Here is a 20,095-nt window from a genome sequence, read left to right as displayed (position 1 = left end):
TTCACTCCACCGACTCTCCAGAAGAGGCAGTTTGTAAAATGCAAAGTAATATTAATGTCTCTGCTCAGGAATTTCCACTTTGCATTGCTAAGCTTACATTTTGACTGAGCTCTATTCCGAAAAGACATGAATAGCACAGGGCGTCTGCTCTATAGCTGATCTGCACCACTGGCTGAGAATATCAAATAAGTCTCAGTAGCTTTAATATTAAATGTATTTTTTTTCCTTAATAGAGCAAATTCATATGAACATGATCAGTACTTCCAGAGCAGCAGCGAACACTGTTCAGACAGCACATTGCCTACTATCTTGAACCCAAACCAGAACAACAGGAAAATGTTTGTATTGATTTAACAAAACTGATTCAAGCCCTTGCATCTAGTTAGATGAGTATAATGCACCCTTTCAGGGGTACCCTTCACCTGCAGCAATAAAGCTTGCTTTAGTCTATAATAACATTCTACAGAACTGCCACTCTGATTTAAATGGTTTAAAACCAAAGCTGTATTTAAATAGACAGGCTTTCATTTGAAGATACAGACAAGATGTAAAAACTTCTCTAGTGTCCCTACCATAAAGGGCATTTTAATACCACAAATGAGGTATCAAAAAGAGCTGAAAACCACCAGAAGATAGCTCCACAGCCAACACCCCCATCCTGGGGCCGACGCTGGAAGACTAACAAGTACGAACATCCCTCTGCAGACGAATTCTCACAGAGCAAGCTGAGAAGCAGCTGAAAGCGGAGCTGTTACTCTTGTTAGAAAGGGTCACCTCTGAAGCACTGACTAATCACAAGGCAGACTACTCGATTTGCTTCTCCGGCTTGCAAGACCAGCAGCTAATGCTTCTCCAAACCCATCCTTTCCTCTTCGCTGGGGACTGTATGAGCTCAGTGCCAGCACGCATGAGTAACTCCTCGTTACCCGTTAGTGGCCAGGCTGGCAGCCCCAAAAGGAGATGTCCCCATGAAGCCTAGGCTGGGGGCACTGACATTGCTGGCTACAATTCACTGTCAGCTTTTCCAAGTAGACAAACAGCTGACCTGGATCAGGCTGGCTACGTGTCCAGTTAGCCCAGTATCCTCTCTCTCTCCTGGAAGCCAGTAACAAATGACTGGGGGAAGAAAAAAAAAAAGCCAAGAATGACTAGGGACAAGGAAAAATGACTGTTCTCTGGTTGCATCACCCAGCTGCTGAGTCTGGCATTACATCCGACCATCATTGCCTTCAATGGACCTGTATTCCACTAATTTGTGGGGGGTTTTTCCCCCAAATCCATTTATCTTTCATCTTCTGCAATATCTAGTTAGAACGAGTTTTACAACTGCATGCTTATGAAAAATACCCTCTCTTGATTTAAATGTGTGCTGATGGGTGCTCCCCTAGAGTCTTCTATTGTGGAAAATAACAAAACTTCTGCCCCTTTCCTTTCTCCAGATCATTTATCGTTCTGTAAGCTCCTACTACATTCTGTTAATTCATCTTTTTTACCAAGAGTCCTTGGCTTTTTAGCCTTTTTCTTTTTGGCCAAAACCTTTAAGCCAGTTATGTTAATAACTTCTGGTTAACTAGTAACTATCACTGGATGGAACCACTTCCGAACGTCTTCCCCTTCGCTGCTTTGAACAGCAACAGAATCCTGCTTCCACTTTCCAAGTCTCTCCGTTAAATCTTGGATATAAATCCATAAATCCGTTAAGCACCGCTGCATTAACCATACCTCTGAGAAAGAAGAAATTCCCTCCTGTGACATACGGCAAAACTGCGGGGATAAAAGACTCGCTCAAACAGGGCAGGGAGCATTTGCCTCTCCGACCCGCGCTTTACCCGCTGGACTGTCCTCATCACAGGGAGCACATTTGCTTTGGAAGGCAGGGTGAAAAAAAAACCCGAGTGCAATTCAGCTGGAGGGTGGCAACAGCAGAAAATGAGAGCAGAGCACTTTAAGAGAGCCCTGGGAAAGCTGTAACCTGAAGCCTGCCGAAGGCTGGGCTGGGGGAAGCAGCAAAAAGCAGATGTGGCTGTACCGAACCCACACTTGTCCCCGACTCGCACCCGACGGCAGCGGCCGAGGAGCCCGAGGTAAGGGGCAGCTCAGCCTTGCTCGGTGCCCGCAGCGAGGGGAGCAGAGGGCAGGGGCTGGGGAAGCTCTCAGAGGACCTGGGAAATGGGAAGAAGGGTTCTTCTGCAGGTGTTAAAGGGTGGGATTCCCACCAAATGAGGCATCTTCTACCAAGGGTTGGGAGCCATCAGCATCCCAGGGCACCTCTTCGCCTCCGGGGCTGAACTGTGCTTGGGAACTGGGGTGGTTTGCTGCCCTTCTAGCGTCTGTGTCGCAGCTGGGAACACTTTTTTTTCTTTGTGACGGTAAGAATTTTGTTAATAGTCAAATCCTCTAGAGCTAGCGGTTGCAAGGTGCAGTGGGGTGGAGTGATCACAGCAAGCTGTCTGAACTCGTGGGTGATGTTTCATAGCACCCCTAAAAACAGAAGTGTTTATAAATGATGTGAGACTTGTACCACTATAGATGGAAAGCAGAATATTTCCTTTGCACCTGCAGGCCTTCACAAAGAGACAACTCCCAGACACAAAGTTCCTTCTCAGCTCATTTCTCAACGTTTTGTTCCTGTACCTTCCTGACTGTAACATCACATGCTGCATGCTGTTGCTCCTTCTCTTCTCTTTAAAGGCAGCCACAGATTTTAATATCATGCCTGAAACCATCCCACCTCTGCTCCAACCAAATTCTTTTCTCTGCGTTTTTGGCTGTGTGGTGAGAGACATGCAAATAGAATCCAGATGTTCAGGCCAATTCAAACGCAAAAGGCTTTGTCTTTCTAAAATGGAAATTGCTTTTTGGCAAAGCTTGAGAAATATGAAGCTGGTGACAGTACTGGCAAAAACAATACAAATCTGCAAAACCAATCTCCGCTCTCATGCTCCCAGGAGCTCAGTGTAGTTGGAAGCAGGGGTTGTGTTGAGATTATTATTTTTTTTCAGAGAAAAGGTTATGCTCCATGGAAAACCTTCATCTCTGAACTAGACTGAGCCAAACCTCTTCCGCTCAGCATGCAAGAGTACTGCTTGGTGCAGGCATCCTCACAAAGCCCTTGCTAAGACCTGCTTAACTTAGACTCTCGCAGGGCTTCTGTCATCTCTCTTTCAACATGGTGCCTATTCATTGTAAAACGCTGCAATGATACGAGCAATCCCAACGTCATATCCACTATCATACCACCAAACGCACTGGTTTGTTCCAGTATAGTAAATCCTCTTAATACACATCTTCTGCACCAGAATACCTCATCTACTCGGCAGCTAGGATGCAGCAGGTCACGGGATCCAAGTGCTCAGGGAAAAGAGGGTACCGCTTCTGTGTTACACTGTCTAAATGTAGATGAAAACTTTAAAACTCCATTGCGGCACTTTTTTCTCTAAGGCAGAACTACCTCCAGAAGAAAAGGGTTTTGGCAGGAAAGGGAAACACTGAACTGCCTTTCACTGAAGTAAAACCTCTGCCTGAACAGACTGCATCCTGAACTGTGGCTGTTGTAGCCACGTGGCTTTAAGTTGTATTTCTACCAGCAGGCGTGTTTTCTTTATAGCTGAAGTTAATCTGAAACATATGTTCTTTCTCCTACTTCACTGGATGCCTGGATCACAGGGGTTAGTTAAATACAACCCTCTTTCTTTAATTTCTGGGAATCTATATAAACATTGCTTCAGACCAGCCTCAGTGGCGTCTGTTCTCGGGGGCATGACTCTTCTGCAGTAGCTCTGGTTTACCCACAGTGAATCCCTGGGTTACGCACTGCCCTTTGGACCAGACAGATCTGTCTGGAAGGGCCGCGTATGCCAATACAGGAGTGATTAAAAGTGGATTTCACAGAAAGAACAGCTTTGGGGAGTTTGGTACTTTTCTCCCACCTCTATTAAAAATGTTGAAGAAGCCAAGCTCTGTCTTTCACTACTTCTCTAGATTTGGCCCCAGCGTTAGGTATTTACTCCCAGCCCCTTTCATAGAATCATAGAATGTTTTAGGTTGGAAGGGACCTCAAAGATCATCTAGTTCCAACCCCCCTGCCACGGGCAGGGACACCCTCCACTAGACCACTGTGAGAAGTCATCTGCAGAGGGATGTTTGTTCTCGTTAGTCTTCCAGCATCGGCCCAAGGATGGGGGTGCTGGCTGTGGAGATATCTTCTGGTGGTTTTCAGCTCTTTTTCCTTACTGTCTTTTAAGAAAGCTCTTCTACTTTATCAAATTGCAAATAAGAAGCAAAGGATGCATATAGGCTGTACAGCCTTCCGGGTACAAGCAGACACAAGAAAAATGACAAACTCCTGCCTGAGGCAGGTAACTTGGACAGCAGAGCAGTAACCCATCTGTTTTGACTTCTGCCCCATTCAACAATATGGATTTGCTACCTTTCATAAATGAAGTATTTAAGTCTAAAACTCAGAAGATACGATTTAGCGCTTTTCTGGACCTTGGCACTCAGTAACTGCCAGCATCAGCATGGTTTGGGCCACACACATCTGCTTTTGTGCTCAGACATGTGTGCTTGCCCAATTTTAAAGTCACTGGGGCCAGGCTGGCTGAATACTCCAAACTAGACAAGAAGAAAACCCAGCTAAGACCAGGTGTGTGTTTCACAACTGGGAAGGACAAGCAGCAGCACATGTCCTTGCAGTTCCTGTCACAACCAGGTACAACGAACGGTAGTGGTAGAGATGTATTTGCTCGGTTGCTCAAACTACCTCTGTCGTGTTCTTACTCTGTAGGTGCAAGCATGCAGATTCCAGTGGTTCTCCTTTTCCTGGGTCTCTTAACTGTGCCAAGCAGATCCCAGAACTCAGCTACTGAGCAGGTGAGTAGGAGACAACAGCAGAGAGCGAGGGAGAGATACTTGGAGCAGGTAATTTAATTTTGGAGAATCTTACGAAAGGATTAAGCACTACCCTCCTAAGTTACTAGGATTTTATTTAGCTACATAATGAGACTAATTCCTGCTTTACCGAGATAAAACCACAGCAGTTACATCAGGGGATGACCATGAGGCAGAAATAGTGGATTCCAATCTGTGCACTGCCTTTGGCTTTACTGCAACGCTTTAAAGTAACTGTTCCTACACCCTCTCCGAGTAAGATTAAGCCAGTATTTCTGTAGATCATACGAGAGTATCTGTAGATTGCTTGCCTGTGAAATGTTTATCACAACTGTACCTGCCATTGTAAACTGCAAGTCTAACCAAAGTGCTCCCTGCACCTGCTAGAACTCTGCCACTGCTGATGGAGCGAACGCCGGCGAGGTCGAAGAGGAAGACCCATTCTATAAGAGCCCAGTAAACAAGCTGGCAGCTGCAGTCTCCAACTTTGGCTATGACCTGTACCGTCAGCAATCTAGCCGGACAGCCACTGCCAACGTGCTACTGTCTCCGTTCAGCCTGGCTACTGCACTTTCTGGTCTCTCACTTGGTGAGTTCCTGTCCCTTTTCCTCATGCACGGTTTGGCTTGACAGGCCTGTCCTCATACCGTTGTCCTTGTCATTGGCAGGGGCTGGAGAACGAACAGAAGATGTGATTTCTCGTGCTCTCTTCTACGATCTGCTTAACAAAGCTGAAGTCCACGACACTTACAAAGACCTACTGACCAGCGTGGCTGGACCAGAGAAGAGCATGAAAAGTGCCTCCCGTATCATCTTGGAAAAAAGTAAAAGTCCTTCTTCCCCTCTATCAAAATTTACCTAAATAACTAGCAGCAGGTAGAACACACTGAATAACGCTGCACTAACAGCCTTGGCTCTGGCATGCTGTTGAGCCAGGACGCAGACAGTGCATGGAATGCTGTTGCTGCTCCAGAAAAAGCCTGGAACGTTTGTGGGCACATAAATAAAAGACCAGACACAAGTGCACACAAAGACACTGGTGACAGAGCAGCTAGCATGCAGGAGACCTAGATGAAGCTTGCTGAGAATTTTGCCTTCACTCTAGGTTTCCTGGCAGGTGTTGCTAACTTCCAGGAATCACTAATCCCATTTTCTATTTGTGATAGCATTCAGCCATATTCCTTTGTTTAATTCCTTGCAGAACTATTTGAAATGTCTGCTTTCAGCATGCAACAAACATCTGCTGAGAAAGCTAAGAGCTATCTTTTGGAACCTGCTGGTTCCAAGAATCCAATAGATTGAGTAAGCTGTACTCATAAAGCAAGCTGGAGAAAGAAGAAAGACTGATGTAGGAATAGCTATGTCCAAGCCTTCTGTTCTTATCTCCCTGCTTTACTTTTCAGGAGAGAGTTATCCCATACTCCAGCACGGGTGGCTATAGAATTTGGATCAGTTTCCTCCATGTGCCTTCAGTCATTCTTCTTCAAAGCAGGTTTCTGTATACACACAGCCACAGATGTTTTATGAGAGAACTGCTGCTGGGCTTTGGATTGCAATCTGCTGCCTTGAGAGTGTTTTGATAAGGGAGCTAGCTGCAATATCGATGTTTTTGTTCCCCAGGACTGAGAGTGAAGTCTGGTTTTCACAGCCAGCTAGAGAAGTCCTACAAGATGCGTCTGAGGGCACTAAGCGGCAATACCCAGTTAGACCTCCAAGAAATCAACAACTGGGTACGACAGCAGACGAAGGGAAGGATTATGCGGTTTATGAAGGACATGCCCGCAGATGTCAGTATTCTCCTTGCTGGGGCTGCTTACTTCAAGGGTAAGAATGTTGTGGACTTAGCTACAGAGAGGGTCTACCAAGCAGGTGTTAGGAGAGATGCGAGTGAACGCTCTCACTTCCAATAAAGCAAGCAGACTGCTGAAGAGACAGAGTGTGAGAAGAAAGTGTTTGAGAGCGTTTAGTGAAGAAGAAAAAAATGCATGCTACCGGAACAGAAATAGTCCTTGAGGGAAGAATTATTATTCTCAGGAAGCTGAATCTTGACCTGTTTGCAGTAAGAGACCGGAGAAGAAAGTTTAAGCTCACAAAACTCCACGGCAAGAGATAGAATATTACCATTTAGGGAAGGCACAGCTTAAAGAGTGTTCTGAGCCTTTTTACCACTGTAGAGGGAATGGAGGGAGATACTAGAGAGCTGTTCTAGAACATGCTGTAAGCCGGTGTCCTGGAGAATTATTGCTTAGAGACAAGGAGCAAAATAAAGGGTGGGGAGAGAAGCACTTTATATGCATTGACACAATTGTTACCCTTTAAAATAGTTTTGTAATTACGTAAGTAGACATCAACTTCCCAATAGCTACTCCACCCATACACTGGCTTGTTTTTTTATTTCCCATTTAGCCAATTCTCAGATGAAAAGGAGGGGCCAAAGAGTGGCAGTAAATCAGTAGCTCCCATCAGTCTATTTCCATCTCTATCATCATTCAGTTATGCCTCAACTTTTAAAGCACAAATACTGTATATATAAAGCACAAATACTGTATATATAAAGCACAAGAGTATTCAGCCACAGACACATGCCTGGTTTCATACGCTATTATTCCACAAAAAATCCTCCATTTTATCTTTTAAAAAATAGGGACATGGAAAACCAAGTTTGACACCAAGAAGACTGCCCTGATGGACTTCCATCTGGATGAGGACAGAACTGTGAAGGTGTCCATGATGTCAGACCCCAAAGCCATACTGCGATATGGTTTTGATTCAGAACTCAACTGCAAGGTCAGAGAGCAAATATTGCACAAGATCTCCTAAACCTACTGAGGAACAGGCTCAGCTACATTTACCTGTTAACCCATTCCAGAAGACAGCCCTGCTCCTCCCATCAGGCTAGTTTTGCAATCCCTATTTGGAAAGGCAGTGTGTTGATTCTTAGAATATCCTACTTCTACACTGGCTATGTGACAAGCAGTCCAGAATTTAAATAACGCACAGGTCCTACTAGCCTATATTGCTTGACCTAAAGTTGAGCAAGAAGGGCAAGGCACACTCCTCAAAACTTTTCCATCTCTACCTCTTTCAACAAATCTTTCACTGCAGCATGAGCTCAAAGGTGTTCCAGCTGAGATTTCCTCCCCAGCAATACTGCAGTTCATTACAGGATTCAAAGGTGAGAGAGCACTTGCCATGTAACAGCGGAAAGAGTGCAGCATGGGTTGATGAAAGCCTGGGTACCAGAGGGGTCAGGAAGCATTGTGTCCGATAAAAGCAAGGGGGGAAGAAGACCAAATGTTATCTGGAAAGGCTGACCAGGCAGTCGAGATTCAGGCAGCTGCCTGGTACAGGACGGGTAAAACTGTTTATTATTGATGTGACCCTTTCTTATTTACAACTGGCCTTCCAGATTGCCCAGCTGCCATTGACAGAGGGAATCAGTGCCATGTTCTTCCTGCCTACGAAGGTGATCCAGAATATGACTCTGATTGAGGAAAGCCTTACTTCTGAGTTTGTCCACGATGTAGACAAGGAGCTGAAGACAGTCCACGCTGTGCTAAGCTTGCCCAAACTAAAGCTGAACTACGAAGAGGCACTTGGCAGCACGCTAAAGGAGACAAGTATGTACATCACACACCTCTACAGACTGCCAGGGCTCAAAGCAGTAGGCAAGTTGCTTCCTGCTCTCAGAAGAACATGAAGCTGGTGGGTTATTAGTTAGGTCCTGCTGTCAGTCTGTAGAGATTTCACCAGCAACTAAATCACCTTGGTCCAGGACTCCTCAACTTTTTATCACATCTTTCCACCAAGCTCCTATAACACTTCTGAGAGTGAGAGGGAGAAGCTCAATACAAACAGATGTAAGCTGCTTCTCCCCCTTGCCCCCAGTAAACTCTGCCATTGCAGTTACGTGCCCTCCTGGCTCACAGCATTAGCAGTGCTGCTCCCCCACCTCCAATCTATGCTTTAAGCTAATGGAATTTTCTTTCTTTCCTCCAGGGCTCCAATCACTTTTTGCATCACCTGATTTCACCAAGATTTCTACCAAACCTATTAAGCTATCTCATGTGCAACATAAGGCAATTCTGGAGCTTAGTGAAGATGGGGAAAGATCCACACCAAATCCTGGGGTGAATGCTGCTCGTCTGACCTTCCCCATCGAATATCACGTGGACAGACCTTTCCTTCTTGTACTGCGAGACGATACCACGGGAACCCTCCTCTTCATTGGCAAGATCCTGGATCCCAGGAGTGTTTAGATCTCTTCACAATAATCTGCAATGGTAGGGCCCAAACGGAAAGGGTGGTATTGGGAGGGATACTGGCTCCCTGCTCTGCTGCACAAAGACACAACTTGCAAATCTTATGCCTTCATGCTGCAATAAAAGAGCTTTTGCTATTAATCTCAGCAAGCCCCAATATTCTCCCTTGAAAGATTGTCTGCCTACATCATATGCCTTCACACTCCCATTTTCCCCAGATGAGACACAGTTCTGCGTCCTATATGCAAGCATCATCCGGTGTATACTGCATTTTTCCCTCTCGTGTCTTCCAACCTGATGCCAGTTTTTTTATACGGAATCCCTCACCACTGACAGGTCTGCGCTGGTAGCCCTCCAAGTTCTACAGTGCCCCCTCTTACAGCTTGTAAGTTTGCACTTCCCAGCCTGCTGCCTCACCGATTCCAACCATTTACGTTTCATGCTGGCAAGAAGAAAAGTGCTTCATAGCATTAGAAATAAACGGCAGCGTGGTCTGGATGACTGCACATTCATAACCATCAGGGTACTGCACACAGGAGATTCACATCTCTAGAAACACAAGCATCACAAACATTTGCTTCAAACCCACATGCAGGAGTTACACAACAGCACCTATTCCCACCATACCACACACAGACCTCTCGTGTTAGAATTGGTCATTTTATTTACAACAGTCTCACTAAAGAGCATTTAAGATTTCATCCAAGTTGTTGTTACATATGATTTTCCAGCTTGTACTACATGACTACCTTACCACATGAAACTTGGCTTTGATGAAGGATCACATTGCAGCTTCCTTTGACAGGGAAATTAAGTCCTCTGAAGGATGCTTCTGGGAAGCTCTAACAGACAGGTCTTCATCTCTTGTAGTTCCTGGATCTGAGTACTCTGAGGACCATAGTGCACTGACAAAATCTCCTCTGCTCTTTGAATCGTGCTCAGAGCTTCAGAAACTGCAAATCTGAAATAGGAAGAGAATAAGAACAGAGTATACAAAATACTTAATCCAGCTCCTTGACTTACACAACCTCTAACCCCTCCCCAACAAAAACCTAAACCTGTTCATGGGTGCAGATCCTACCCTCCACTGCCTTTCAGCACCAGGCAAACAGCGCACACTTACTTCAGCTGCAAAGGGAGGATGGGGGGGGAAGATAAGGACATGGACAAAAACTTAAAACATTATCTTTGAGTATAAGTACATACTCCATCACTGCAGCTCCTGCTAAAATTCCTTCAGTTAAAGGGATGTGTTGTTAGATTTGCAGAAGCAGTCAGGGGATTCGCTTAGCAAAAGAGGGCCAAAATAGAGCAAGGGGATTTGATTTCCTCCTTTGAAAAGATGTCAGCAACATTGTACAACTGAGTTCTAAACACCAAGGGTGACTAGTTGTCAAAATAAAAAGTCATGAGATGTAAGTGAACCTCAACGGGGTTAGTGAACTTTTGTACCTGTGCCAGACTGCCCAGGGTCCTGCAAGACACCCTGCAAGGTGCCAAGGACCACCTGCCATGATATTGTGTCAGACACACAGGAGTGGTGCAGGGAAGGGAAAGAGAATGAAAGCAAATTTACCCATTGAAGAGAATTTGTGCCAGCTTGAAAAGTTCATGACCCATTTCTACACTTGATGGCCCATGATGCATTTCCACAATCTCAATACTCCTCTCCAGGTGTCTGGCTGCATCCTGCCACTTCCCTGATGGAAAACACCCAAACCAAAACAAAAAATGAGTCATGAATAAATACTTTCTAGCACTACTGCCACCTGAAGAATCTGACAGCATTATGCAAAATGTGAGGAACTACGCTCACAGCATTCTTGGGAGGCTGCTAACCTCAGAACCAGGACAGGGAAGCTAGAACATGAGATCACATTATTGTTCATTGGCTGCTGGGAACACAGTTTTGGCTAAAGTAGTCTTTCTGTCAAAATTAGAGAAATGCAGTAGGAGAAAAGTGAAAGGGCTAGTCAAAGAAAAGGCTAGTCATGTTAAGTTCAAAGTTCAGAAAACTAAAGATAATGAGAAGACAATGCCTTACCAAGAGTAGCATAGACCTGTGCCAGATGATCCTCCATCTCTCCCATCAGCAAATGCTCTGGAGACAAGAAGTTCCTAGCATCCATCTGACACTTCAGGAGCATTTTGATAGCCTGATCTATAACAAAACAGGGTATAAAACTAATCCTATTGGCCAGTCTCCAGCTTTCCATGATCCATGAAATAAAATCAGTCCAATCTCATCTTTGCATCTTACACAGCTAGATTTGGATTTCGTTAGGATTCAACATCGACTTCATCTGGAACCCTCCTTATTCTAATGCAGTATTGGCCAGACTCGCTCCAGGAAAGCAAGGCCTGGGAATGCATAACTCAAATATTACCCCGAGTTCTTTTAGTTACTATGGAACAACGTGTGACTTAGATTAACACCCGGATCGGGGTATAAAAAACCTAAAGCTCAAGTCCCCAGGGACACTAGGCTGTACGCCAGAAGACCCCAACTGCATAAGCAACAGTGCCATCTCATGGCTAGAACTACATCTCCCAATGTGTACTCAGCTGCTGACCTTAAAGCAGAAAGGTAAGCCTTACCGGCCTTCCCGTCTCTTAGCAGTTCTAATGCCTTCTTGATTTGTTGCTGGAGGTCCCATAAACGGCATGACAGGCTCTCTCTGCTGACTGAGATTGCACAAGCTTCATTTGAACAACAAAGCATGTCTTCCCCCTGTGGAAATCATCCCTGTGATCATTCCTGCTCCCATTCAACTCAAAGCTTACTTTCCATCTTCGTTATCTCTGCATTATGCTAGAGAGATGCTACATAGTTTCTCAGTTGCATTCGTTAAACAAATTGACTTGCTTGTGAATTACTATTAGTTTATTTGATTTTATGAGAAACTTCCAGGAATAGCTATGACTATGTGAGCTATGGATTAGCCCAAAGCAGGGTCATGTGGTATACAGCTAACGTTCATACAAAATACATACTGTGTTGACTTCTCATCTAACCCACACTAGACGTTTCCACTTACATCCTGTGAACTGCAGAGAGAGTGACTCTCACTACATACAGCCTCTGTATGTACACCTTCCAGGCCTCCATCTTCTTTCCTAAATATCTCCCTTCCCCCAATCTGATATTCTAAGGTTCCCTCGGAAAATTCAAAGGGATTTTAACTTGGTATTAAAGCCATTATTTTTCCTATAATGCTGGAAGACTGACATACAAGAACTTTACAAAGAAGCTGCTAAGAACAGTGACACGTTGTCTTGACTCTACAGGGGCTTTTGCCTTCTGAGCAGAGGTTATGGACTCAGGTCTAACTTGAATTTCCCAGAGTCCCAAACATTATACATCCCGCTAAGTTATACAATCATAACTACCTGTATTGAAGCCCAGCAGCTAGGACAGCAGAATGAGTTTCTCATGGACACCACACTCTTGACATCAGACTCCAACTCATCAAGGCATGCCTGACAGTGACACTCAAAGAAATACTGACTGAGAAGCTGTTGTCTCTCAGCAACCCTCATTCTACATCGGTGAGGCCCTGCAAAGGGATGGCAAGGGTAAAAATCACAAAACAGGTCCATTTCTTAACATCAGACTAAATCTATCTTTGAGACTATAACTGAGACTAAATACATCATATTTTGGAGAGGACATAACTAGAGACTGAAAATGTAACAGTGGGCTCAGGAGATAAACTCTTGCGTTGATATCTTTGATCAAGGCTTATACATAAACAAAGACTGTACCAACATTATACTGGGAGTTATGATATTAATAGCAATCAGCTAGCATGCCAAGTAGAGGTGAAAGGATGTCTGTGCCTTGAGACAGAGAGTTAATACTTACCATAGCAATGGAAAATCTCTTGGCCGCTTGGGATTGGCTGCGATGCCCTGACAGTGGCAGCTGTCCCACTAAATGACACACTGGTATTGGGACAGCACGAATGGTTCAGAAGGCTGAGGACAGGAAAGAAGGCTGTCGCCAGGCGCACAGGCTTCTTATTTACAACAGCACCATCTCCGGACCCTAAAGACAGAGGAAAAACAAGTAGGTTGAGAATGAATGCTCAGTAACCCACGCAACTTATGCAACGAGCGCTGTGACCAATTGCAGACAGCAGTAGAAAGGTTTCTGGTAAACTGCTGCAATAAATAATAAATAGCCTCTACATGTGCACCAAAGAACAGGCCAGCATGGGACAAGCCATTACATTTCAAGCAAGTCATTCCCATCTGCAATGGGAGCTTTTTACAACTGATAAATAATTTTTTTCGCTTAATACAAGCTAGATGAGCAAGGACAATGGAGAAGGGCTTAAAAATTTGTATGTTACCTGACTCCTGCATTACAGTGATTGCTTGTGCATTACATTGCAGCTGCAACACATGCCTCAGCATCGCTTCTGCCATAATCTTCAGTTCTGGAGACAATTCACCTGATGTTTTTTCACATGTCTTTGGTTTGGACCACTTCTCAGATGATTCCTGATTCAAAACAGCAGCCTCCAGACCAGCTTCTTGCAGTTGTTTGCATATAGCTACTACACTCAACATGCAAAGGAACTTATGTTCAGGGCTATGCTTCTCAGCATGCGGCAAAAGGTTGAACACAGCTTGGTAAGAACTCTGGTACTGACCATTGTCGTTACAACCAGGGATGCCTCTGGTACCAGTTCTTGTATCTGGTGCCTCACTGGGATGTTTACATCTTGCCTCAAGGTTATGAAGGTCCTTGTCATCATCATGGGACCATTCCACCAGCCTGCTAACCTCTGCAAATCCTGCCAGTAGAACAGTCCTCAAGGCAACATGGCAGAAGACCCCCAATGTGAGAAGCAGCGCTCCCAAGGAGCACTCTGTCCTGTGGTACTGCTCCCATGCCACGTCTGCGCAGTTTTGGCTGCAGTACTTTGCGTAACTGCACCCACGGCAAGGCACTGAGGCTAAGAGCTGCCTCAGACAACGGTGGCAATAAAGATCTGCATTAGTGACTCGGGTATCCCACGCTGTTTCACTGCTGTCCTGCAGAAGAAGGCTCTCCCCTGGACAGAGCACGCTTACAAAGGCCTCCTCTTTCAACAGGTTCTGTCCTGGCAGGATGTCCTGGGAGGCCACCAAGTGACGTCCTCTCTCTCTATCAAAATTCAAGGTCAAAGATGAAGATGCACCTGAAATACTGTCATTCTCTTCCCAGATCTCCAACTTTCTTTGAATATCATCATGTGCTTCTCGTGCAGGCTCTGGACAGCTCTCTTTCTCATGTATTTTAATCCTCAGTTGACTTAACTTTTTTAGCAATGTTTGGTGTGTAGTCATGATCCCATCCATAGCAATTTTACTCTCCACCACACTGAGGGCATCTGCTGCCTCCTGTAACCTCCCCAAACACAGCAGACATTCAGCTTTCCGCAGCAAGACCTTGGGCAGCAGCCTGTCTGGATAGCCATGACTTTCAGCCCTGGCAATATCTTCCAAACAAACCTAGAAACAAAACCAAGGCCTTTTAAATGTTCTTGAAAACACGAGCGGAGACTCATGCTCTTTTACTCCATCTGAGATGCAGGATATTTTAATAAGTCCATGTTAATCAGCAAATTCTACGTGCATAGCCAATCCGTTGGCCAAATAAAGCATGCTGGCATAGAACAAGAAGCAAAGCAGGAACCCTTCAGAAAGTTTAAGTAAATCATTTAAGTAAATCATCCATCAGGGTGCTTTAAGCGCAGCTTTGGAAGCACATCTATCTACAGTCTCTTGTTCTAACAACCAAATAGTTGTTACTGCGGGGTTTGCAGAAGCACCCACCCGAACCCGGGGTGCAAGCATTGTGTGGTAACTCCTCAGAGGCTGCCCGGGCTCTTCCCTGCTCCAGTCCCCTCTCCTGCTGCACGGGAGGCCTCGGGCCACCCCCTGGCTGTGCAGACTCGCTCGGGGGGCACCCAGGAGCTTTGGGGGGGAGGTGGTGAGGGCTGCTGTGGAGGGGGGCAGGTGGTGAGGGGCTGCTGTGGAGGGGCGGGTGGTGAGGGGCTGCCGCTTACCTCAAAGTGCCCAAGGTGGAAGAGGGCAGCGGAGCGGTTGGCGAAGCAGACGGACACCTCAGGGCAGCCGGGGAGCTCGTGGGATGCCGCCTGCGGAGAACCGAGAGCTGCTGCCTCGGGGGGGGGCCGCGGGAGCCCCTCAACGAGACCCTCTCGGCGGGGGCTGCAGGTCTCCCCGCCCCCCTCATCCCCGCGGATCCCCTCACGGGGGCCGCCCCCGCCCCGCCTACCTGCGAGTAGAGCCTGACGGCGGCACCGTAACGGCGGCGGCCGAACAGCCGGTTTCCCTCCTCCCGGTAAAAGCGCGCGGCCGCCGGCTCCTTGCCCGCGCGCGCCCGGTGGCACAACCGACTCAGAGCCTCCGCCTCAGGCCTGCGGGACACAGGGGTCAGCTCCGCGCACCGCTCCGCCCCGCCCCGCACTGCACCGCCCGCCGCTCACCGGAGAAGGCCGCAGCCCAGGCGCAGCGTGTCGTGCAGCGACGACGACGCCAACCGTTCCCGCACCGCCGGCTCCAGCGCGGCCCAGCGCCGAGCAGCGCACAGCCGCCACTCTTCCACCGGCAGCGCCATCACTCGTACCTCCAATGGCGGCGCCCAGTAGCACCGGCACAGCGCGTCCGAGAGCGCTTCCGCCGTACGGCACCGCACAGCCAATAGGAGCGCAGTACTACCGCCGGCCAGGCCACGCGCGGCTCTAACGTAAGGGCGCGCCGGAAGGAGGGGGCACGGCTCTAGGCGGCGGGAGGATTTGGCGGCAGCGGCGGAGCGCGGCGGGACACGCAGCACCATGAGCGTGCGGCTGAGCGAGGGTGCCATCGCGGTGAGAGGCCCGCGCCGGTGGCCCCGTGCACCGCGGGGTGGGGGGGCCGGGGCTGGGCCCGTCCTGGGCGGGAGGGTGTGTATGTGTGAAGCCTGGGCCGGGCCCGGGCCCGGGCCCGTGAGAGGGGGGCTGGGCACTAACTCTCTTCCCCCTCCCTGAGGGGACAGACCGGACCTGGAGCTGGGCCCGGTCCCGGGAGGCAGGGAGGGCCCTGGCCGGGTCCAGCAGTGACGGCTGTTCCCGTGTCTCTGGCTGTTTCACGGCAATTCATCCTCAGCTGTGGATCTCAAAGCGTTCCTGGTGGCATCTTTCTGAGGCTTTCCTTTTCTCTTCTCCAGGCCATAATGCAGGGGGAGGATGTCTCCAAGCCTGTGCTGCAAGTCATCGTGAGTACTCTGTTACCTCTTGTGTAGTCTGACTGTGTGCGCTTCCACGCAGGCTTTTGGGTGCAGCCAGACTTCCTTTGCAGGGCAGCCAAGCAAGGCTGATGTACTCTTAACTTTATTTTATGTGACTTGGGCTATGTCGTACTCAAAAAAAAACCCCTTCTCAATAAATAAGTCATTTGCTAATGATGTCACTTTATGTTTTTGAAGAGTTTCTGAACAAATGAGGACTAATGCTCTGTTGTTTCCCGTAGAATACACGGGCTATTGCTACAGGAAATGGGCCACCGCGTTACCGAGTGTTGATGAGTGATGGAGTTAACACACTGTCCTGTAAGTATGACAAGCTGCAGCGAGGTGTTTATAAGTGTGGAGGTACTAAAACATTTCCGGTCTAGGTATATAGTGATGAAATGAGTATTGAAGAAGAATGTGGCGTACATGGGGACCACAGGCTCTGAACTGTGCAACTGCACTTTAACATTTGGACAACATCCTTCTCTTCTGGAACTTTTTTTGTGAACTTTAAGCAATTAACTCACTACAGGGTGTAATGAAGATATAGAAACCCATACATGCTTTTGTAACAGTGATTTTAAAGTAATTTACCTTAATCTTTGTCTGAGTTCTTTGACATGTGATCATTCTAGTCATCGCTGCACTCTGAAGTTCGGGGAATAAATACAGTACAGTTTATGCTCAGTTTTAGTGACTTGTTAGCTGTTAGATTGTTTTCTATCTGTTAACCAACTGAGCAAGTTGTAGTTCTAATGCAACACTAGAGTGGCTGGAAAAGTTGCGGCCAGCCGCAGCAGCCCCTTTTAAGGAGGCATGTGTTAATTCTGTCAGTGTTTTTCTTCTGTTTCTGCAGCTTTCATGTTGGCAACACAGCTGAACTCTCTGGTGGAAGAGGAACGCTTATCAGCCCAATGTATTTGCCAGGTTAACAGATTCATCGTCAACAGTCTGAAAGATGGAAGGTATATATGTTTCTTTAAGTATGGTTCTACAGAAAGGCAGCTGCACTGGTGAGTGCTCTGTCCTTTGTGACTAAGCAGAGGCCAAAGGCTTTTGATTGGAATTATCTGAAAATACTCAGTCTTTAGGGTGCAGGAGGGAAAATACACAGCACAAAGCAATAGCAGAAATAAAAAAAAAATACAGAACATGACTGCAGTGGGTTAAGATCTGTCTAGTACAGTGATTTAGTAATTTAAAGTTTCCTGCTGGAATACTCCAAATTCTACAAAGTTTCATTAAAATTCACTTTGATTATCTGCTGTGGAAAAGAAACAGTGAAGATTTCTTGTTACTTGGGTGTTGTGGAATCTGGTCTTCCTTTTATGAACATTTATGGGAAGGGAGGTGGGATACTGCAGAAGGAGAAGGGTTCTGAGTGAAGTGAATATATAAAAACTACATATGTGTCTAGGAGACTATGAACTGAGGTTCCGTGTCTTTTTATTCAGTGTATTTGTGGAGGGAATATAACTTCTTTTGAGGCAGGTAATATATGCTCTCTTGTAAAATCTTGCATGGTTTTGATACTTTTATAACACTATGTTGTTTCAAGCCATTTTTGTGTGCCCATTCAGCCTGCCATCGGCTGTCCTTGATGAAATGTGATACTGTTTCAAGCCTACTTGTACCTCACAAGAGGGTTAAGTTGACAGTGGAGAGCTTTTGTCTTCCAGATCCCTCATCCACAGAATCAGCCCCTAATGGTTCTACCACAAAGGATATTCAGAGTCTGGTAGACTTGCAGAGGGAGTGAAAGTCTTTATTGCTGTCTATTCTGTTTGTAGGAGAGTGGTTATACTGATGGATTTAAATGTTCTGAAAACTGCTGATAAGGTTGGTGGGAATATTGGCAATCCAGTGCCGTACAATGAAGGTGAGTGTCCTCTGTAAACAAATACCTTTCTGAACAGATTGTCTGTTATGATAGCCTTACAACTGTCTGTTTCTTTCACTTAAAAAGAAGCAGTCAGACACGTTCAGCTTTCTCATGCCTGGAACGGTGATGTCAGGATCTTGAAAATCCTTTCTGCTTGTGCAGTACAAAATTGCTTTTGTTCATGTTTTTAAAAAACTCTACACCATGGCTGAAGTTTCAGTCTCTACATGGCATTGGGAAGTATCTATACCTTATGATAACATTGACAGGTTTTTATGATGTGTTACTGGTCTCTACCTAGAGTTCCAGTAAGTATGCAGAAGCTATTCTATGTCTCCTCATAATGAGTAACCAAATAGATTAGTATTTCTTCTGTCTGGAAAGAAAACAGCAGGAGGAAGATGTAATAATGATCCATGAAACTATAAGATGACATGGAGGAGATGAATAAAGAATGATGAATCTCTCTTTCTTTTCTACATTCATTTGATGCTCTTTAGCTCTCATATTGTCAGGTAGTGGTTTTAAAACAAAGGCTGTACCGCACCCCCAAACAGTGTATAGTTAAATTATGGAACTTGTTGAGGTGGGTGCTAAAAATTGGCACAGGTTCAAAAAGCAATTAGATGTGAAAGAAAAATCCATTAAAGGCTGTTAAACATAACAATACATCCTCTGCATGAATGTTAGGTTCAGGAAACACTAAAACTTAGATTGCTCAAAGTACGTAGATGAGAGACTGATATGAAAACATGAGCAGCATTCAGACTTTCCTCAGCACCCGTTCCTACCTTGCCATCTGAAAAACAATGATGCACTGGCTGAACCTTAATCTGACCTGCCATGAATCTTTTGTTTTTATTAATTTGCATAAGTAACTATGTTCTTCATTTTCATGCACTGAGCTTACAGTTCTCAGGCAAACATTTTTTGAATTAATATATTTCCCCCTTCCCCCCCGCCCCGAGATACGTTCGAAAGTATGTTCTGTTCTTCCAGTTCTGATCTCTAAAAAAAGAGAGGATCATAAGCACTTAAAGAAAATATTTGAACAGCTCTGTCATTCACATATATACAGATAATGGCTGAAATTTAATAGCAAATAGCTCTTGAAGAATTATTTTTTTTCCTGGTGGAAGAGAATTACTATGTTTTTATTACTAGGGGACCACGCATTAGTGGCAACAATTTTCTGTAGAATATTTTGGACAAATGGTGGTGGTAGGTACACTGCCATTCTGGTTAGAAATCTACTTTACTAATCGAAGTAGAAATTAGACTTTGTTGCAAAGACATCTTTCTTCATTAACTTTTCTTTTTCCTAGGGAATTAGAGGGGCGTTTGTTAAATGAGCCTAAAGAATCCTTTGTTCCTTTGATAGTTACTTAGCTAATTGCTGTTTAAAAAATGTGTTGACATCTCAGATTTTATGGTTTAATCCCACAGTTGCTGTAGAGACCAAGATTTTCAGAATAGCTACTGAGCAGACTGTTTTGTGTCTTTCTCCCATTTTCCTTGCTTGTGTGATACAAGAGCTTGTGAACTATGGTGTTTTTCAGTTATATTGTTGCTTAGAAACGACTGGGAGCGTGATATCTTACAGAACTGAGCTGAAAATATACCTTTAAGAGTATAAATTTTGGTAAAATTACCATGACTTCGATCAAAGTTGTGGTTTTTATTTGGGCTTACAAAAGTACTCAGCAATGAAGAATGAAGTCTAAATGCTTTTGGAGGTGTTACAGGTTTATGATCATAGTAAGTGTGATCTTGCACTAG

The 20,095-nt window shown here is 45.6% G+C and overlaps 3 protein-coding genes across 4 annotated transcripts in view; 2 read left to right on the top strand and 1 right to left on the bottom strand.

Annotated features, from left to right (window-relative positions):
• Window positions 1-1,622: 1,622 nt before the first annotated feature.
• SERPINF1 (serpin family F member 1) lies at window positions 1,623-9,298 on the top strand. Its single transcript, XM_054847611.1, has 8 exons — window positions 1,623-2,084; window positions 4,787-4,872; window positions 5,278-5,479; window positions 5,559-5,714; window positions 6,511-6,714; window positions 7,535-7,677; window positions 8,300-8,510; window positions 8,890-9,298. The coding sequence occupies exons 1-8, from the start codon at window positions 2,018-2,020 to the stop codon at window positions 9,147-9,149; spliced, it is 1,329 nt and encodes a 442-aa protein (XP_054703586.1). The 5' UTR covers window positions 1,623-2,017; the 3' UTR covers window positions 9,150-9,298.
• Window positions 9,299-9,793: 495 nt separating this feature from the next.
• SMYD4 (SET and MYND domain containing 4) lies at window positions 9,794-16,010 on the bottom strand. Of its 2 annotated transcripts, XM_054847597.1 has the most exons (11): window positions 15,653-16,010; window positions 15,442-15,583; window positions 15,212-15,301; window positions 13,811-14,654; window positions 13,508-13,714; window positions 13,018-13,200; window positions 12,543-12,709; window positions 11,751-11,883; window positions 11,197-11,313; window positions 10,729-10,852; window positions 9,794-10,113 (listed from the first exon to the last, which is right to left on the bottom strand). In XM_054847597.1, the coding sequence occupies exons 1-11, from the start codon at window positions 16,000-16,002 to the stop codon at window positions 9,963-9,965; spliced, it is 2,508 nt and encodes an 835-aa protein (XP_054703572.1). In that variant the 5' UTR covers window positions 16,003-16,010; the 3' UTR covers window positions 9,794-9,962. The 2 variants fall into 2 exon arrangements, with proteins under 2 accessions (XP_054703572.1, XP_054703571.1); XM_054847596.1 differs by having other exon boundaries at window positions 13,508-14,654; window positions 15,653-16,009.
• Window positions 15,935-20,095, top strand: part of RPA1 (replication protein A1) — a 22,701-nt gene continuing 18,540 nt past the window's right edge. Inside the window, exons 1-5 of the mRNA XM_054847601.1 lie at window positions 15,935-16,033; window positions 16,372-16,419; window positions 16,674-16,752; window positions 17,291-17,399; window positions 18,225-18,313. Coding sequence (XP_054703576.1) covers window positions 16,001-16,033; window positions 16,372-16,419; window positions 16,674-16,752; window positions 17,291-17,399; window positions 18,225-18,313 — 358 coding nt within the window. The 5' untranslated portion in view covers window positions 15,935-16,000. The remainder of the gene's footprint in view (window positions 16,034-16,371; window positions 16,420-16,673; window positions 16,753-17,290; window positions 17,400-18,224; window positions 18,314-20,095) is intronic.

The sequence above is a fragment of the Grus americana genome, chromosome 19 (assembly GCF_028858705.1).
Source record: "Grus americana isolate bGruAme1 chromosome 19, bGruAme1.mat, whole genome shotgun sequence".
NCBI lineage: Eukaryota > Metazoa > Chordata > Aves > Gruiformes > Gruidae > Grus > Grus americana.
Note: the sequence above shows the minus strand (reverse complement) of the source record. Positions and strands in the feature narration are given on the sequence as shown.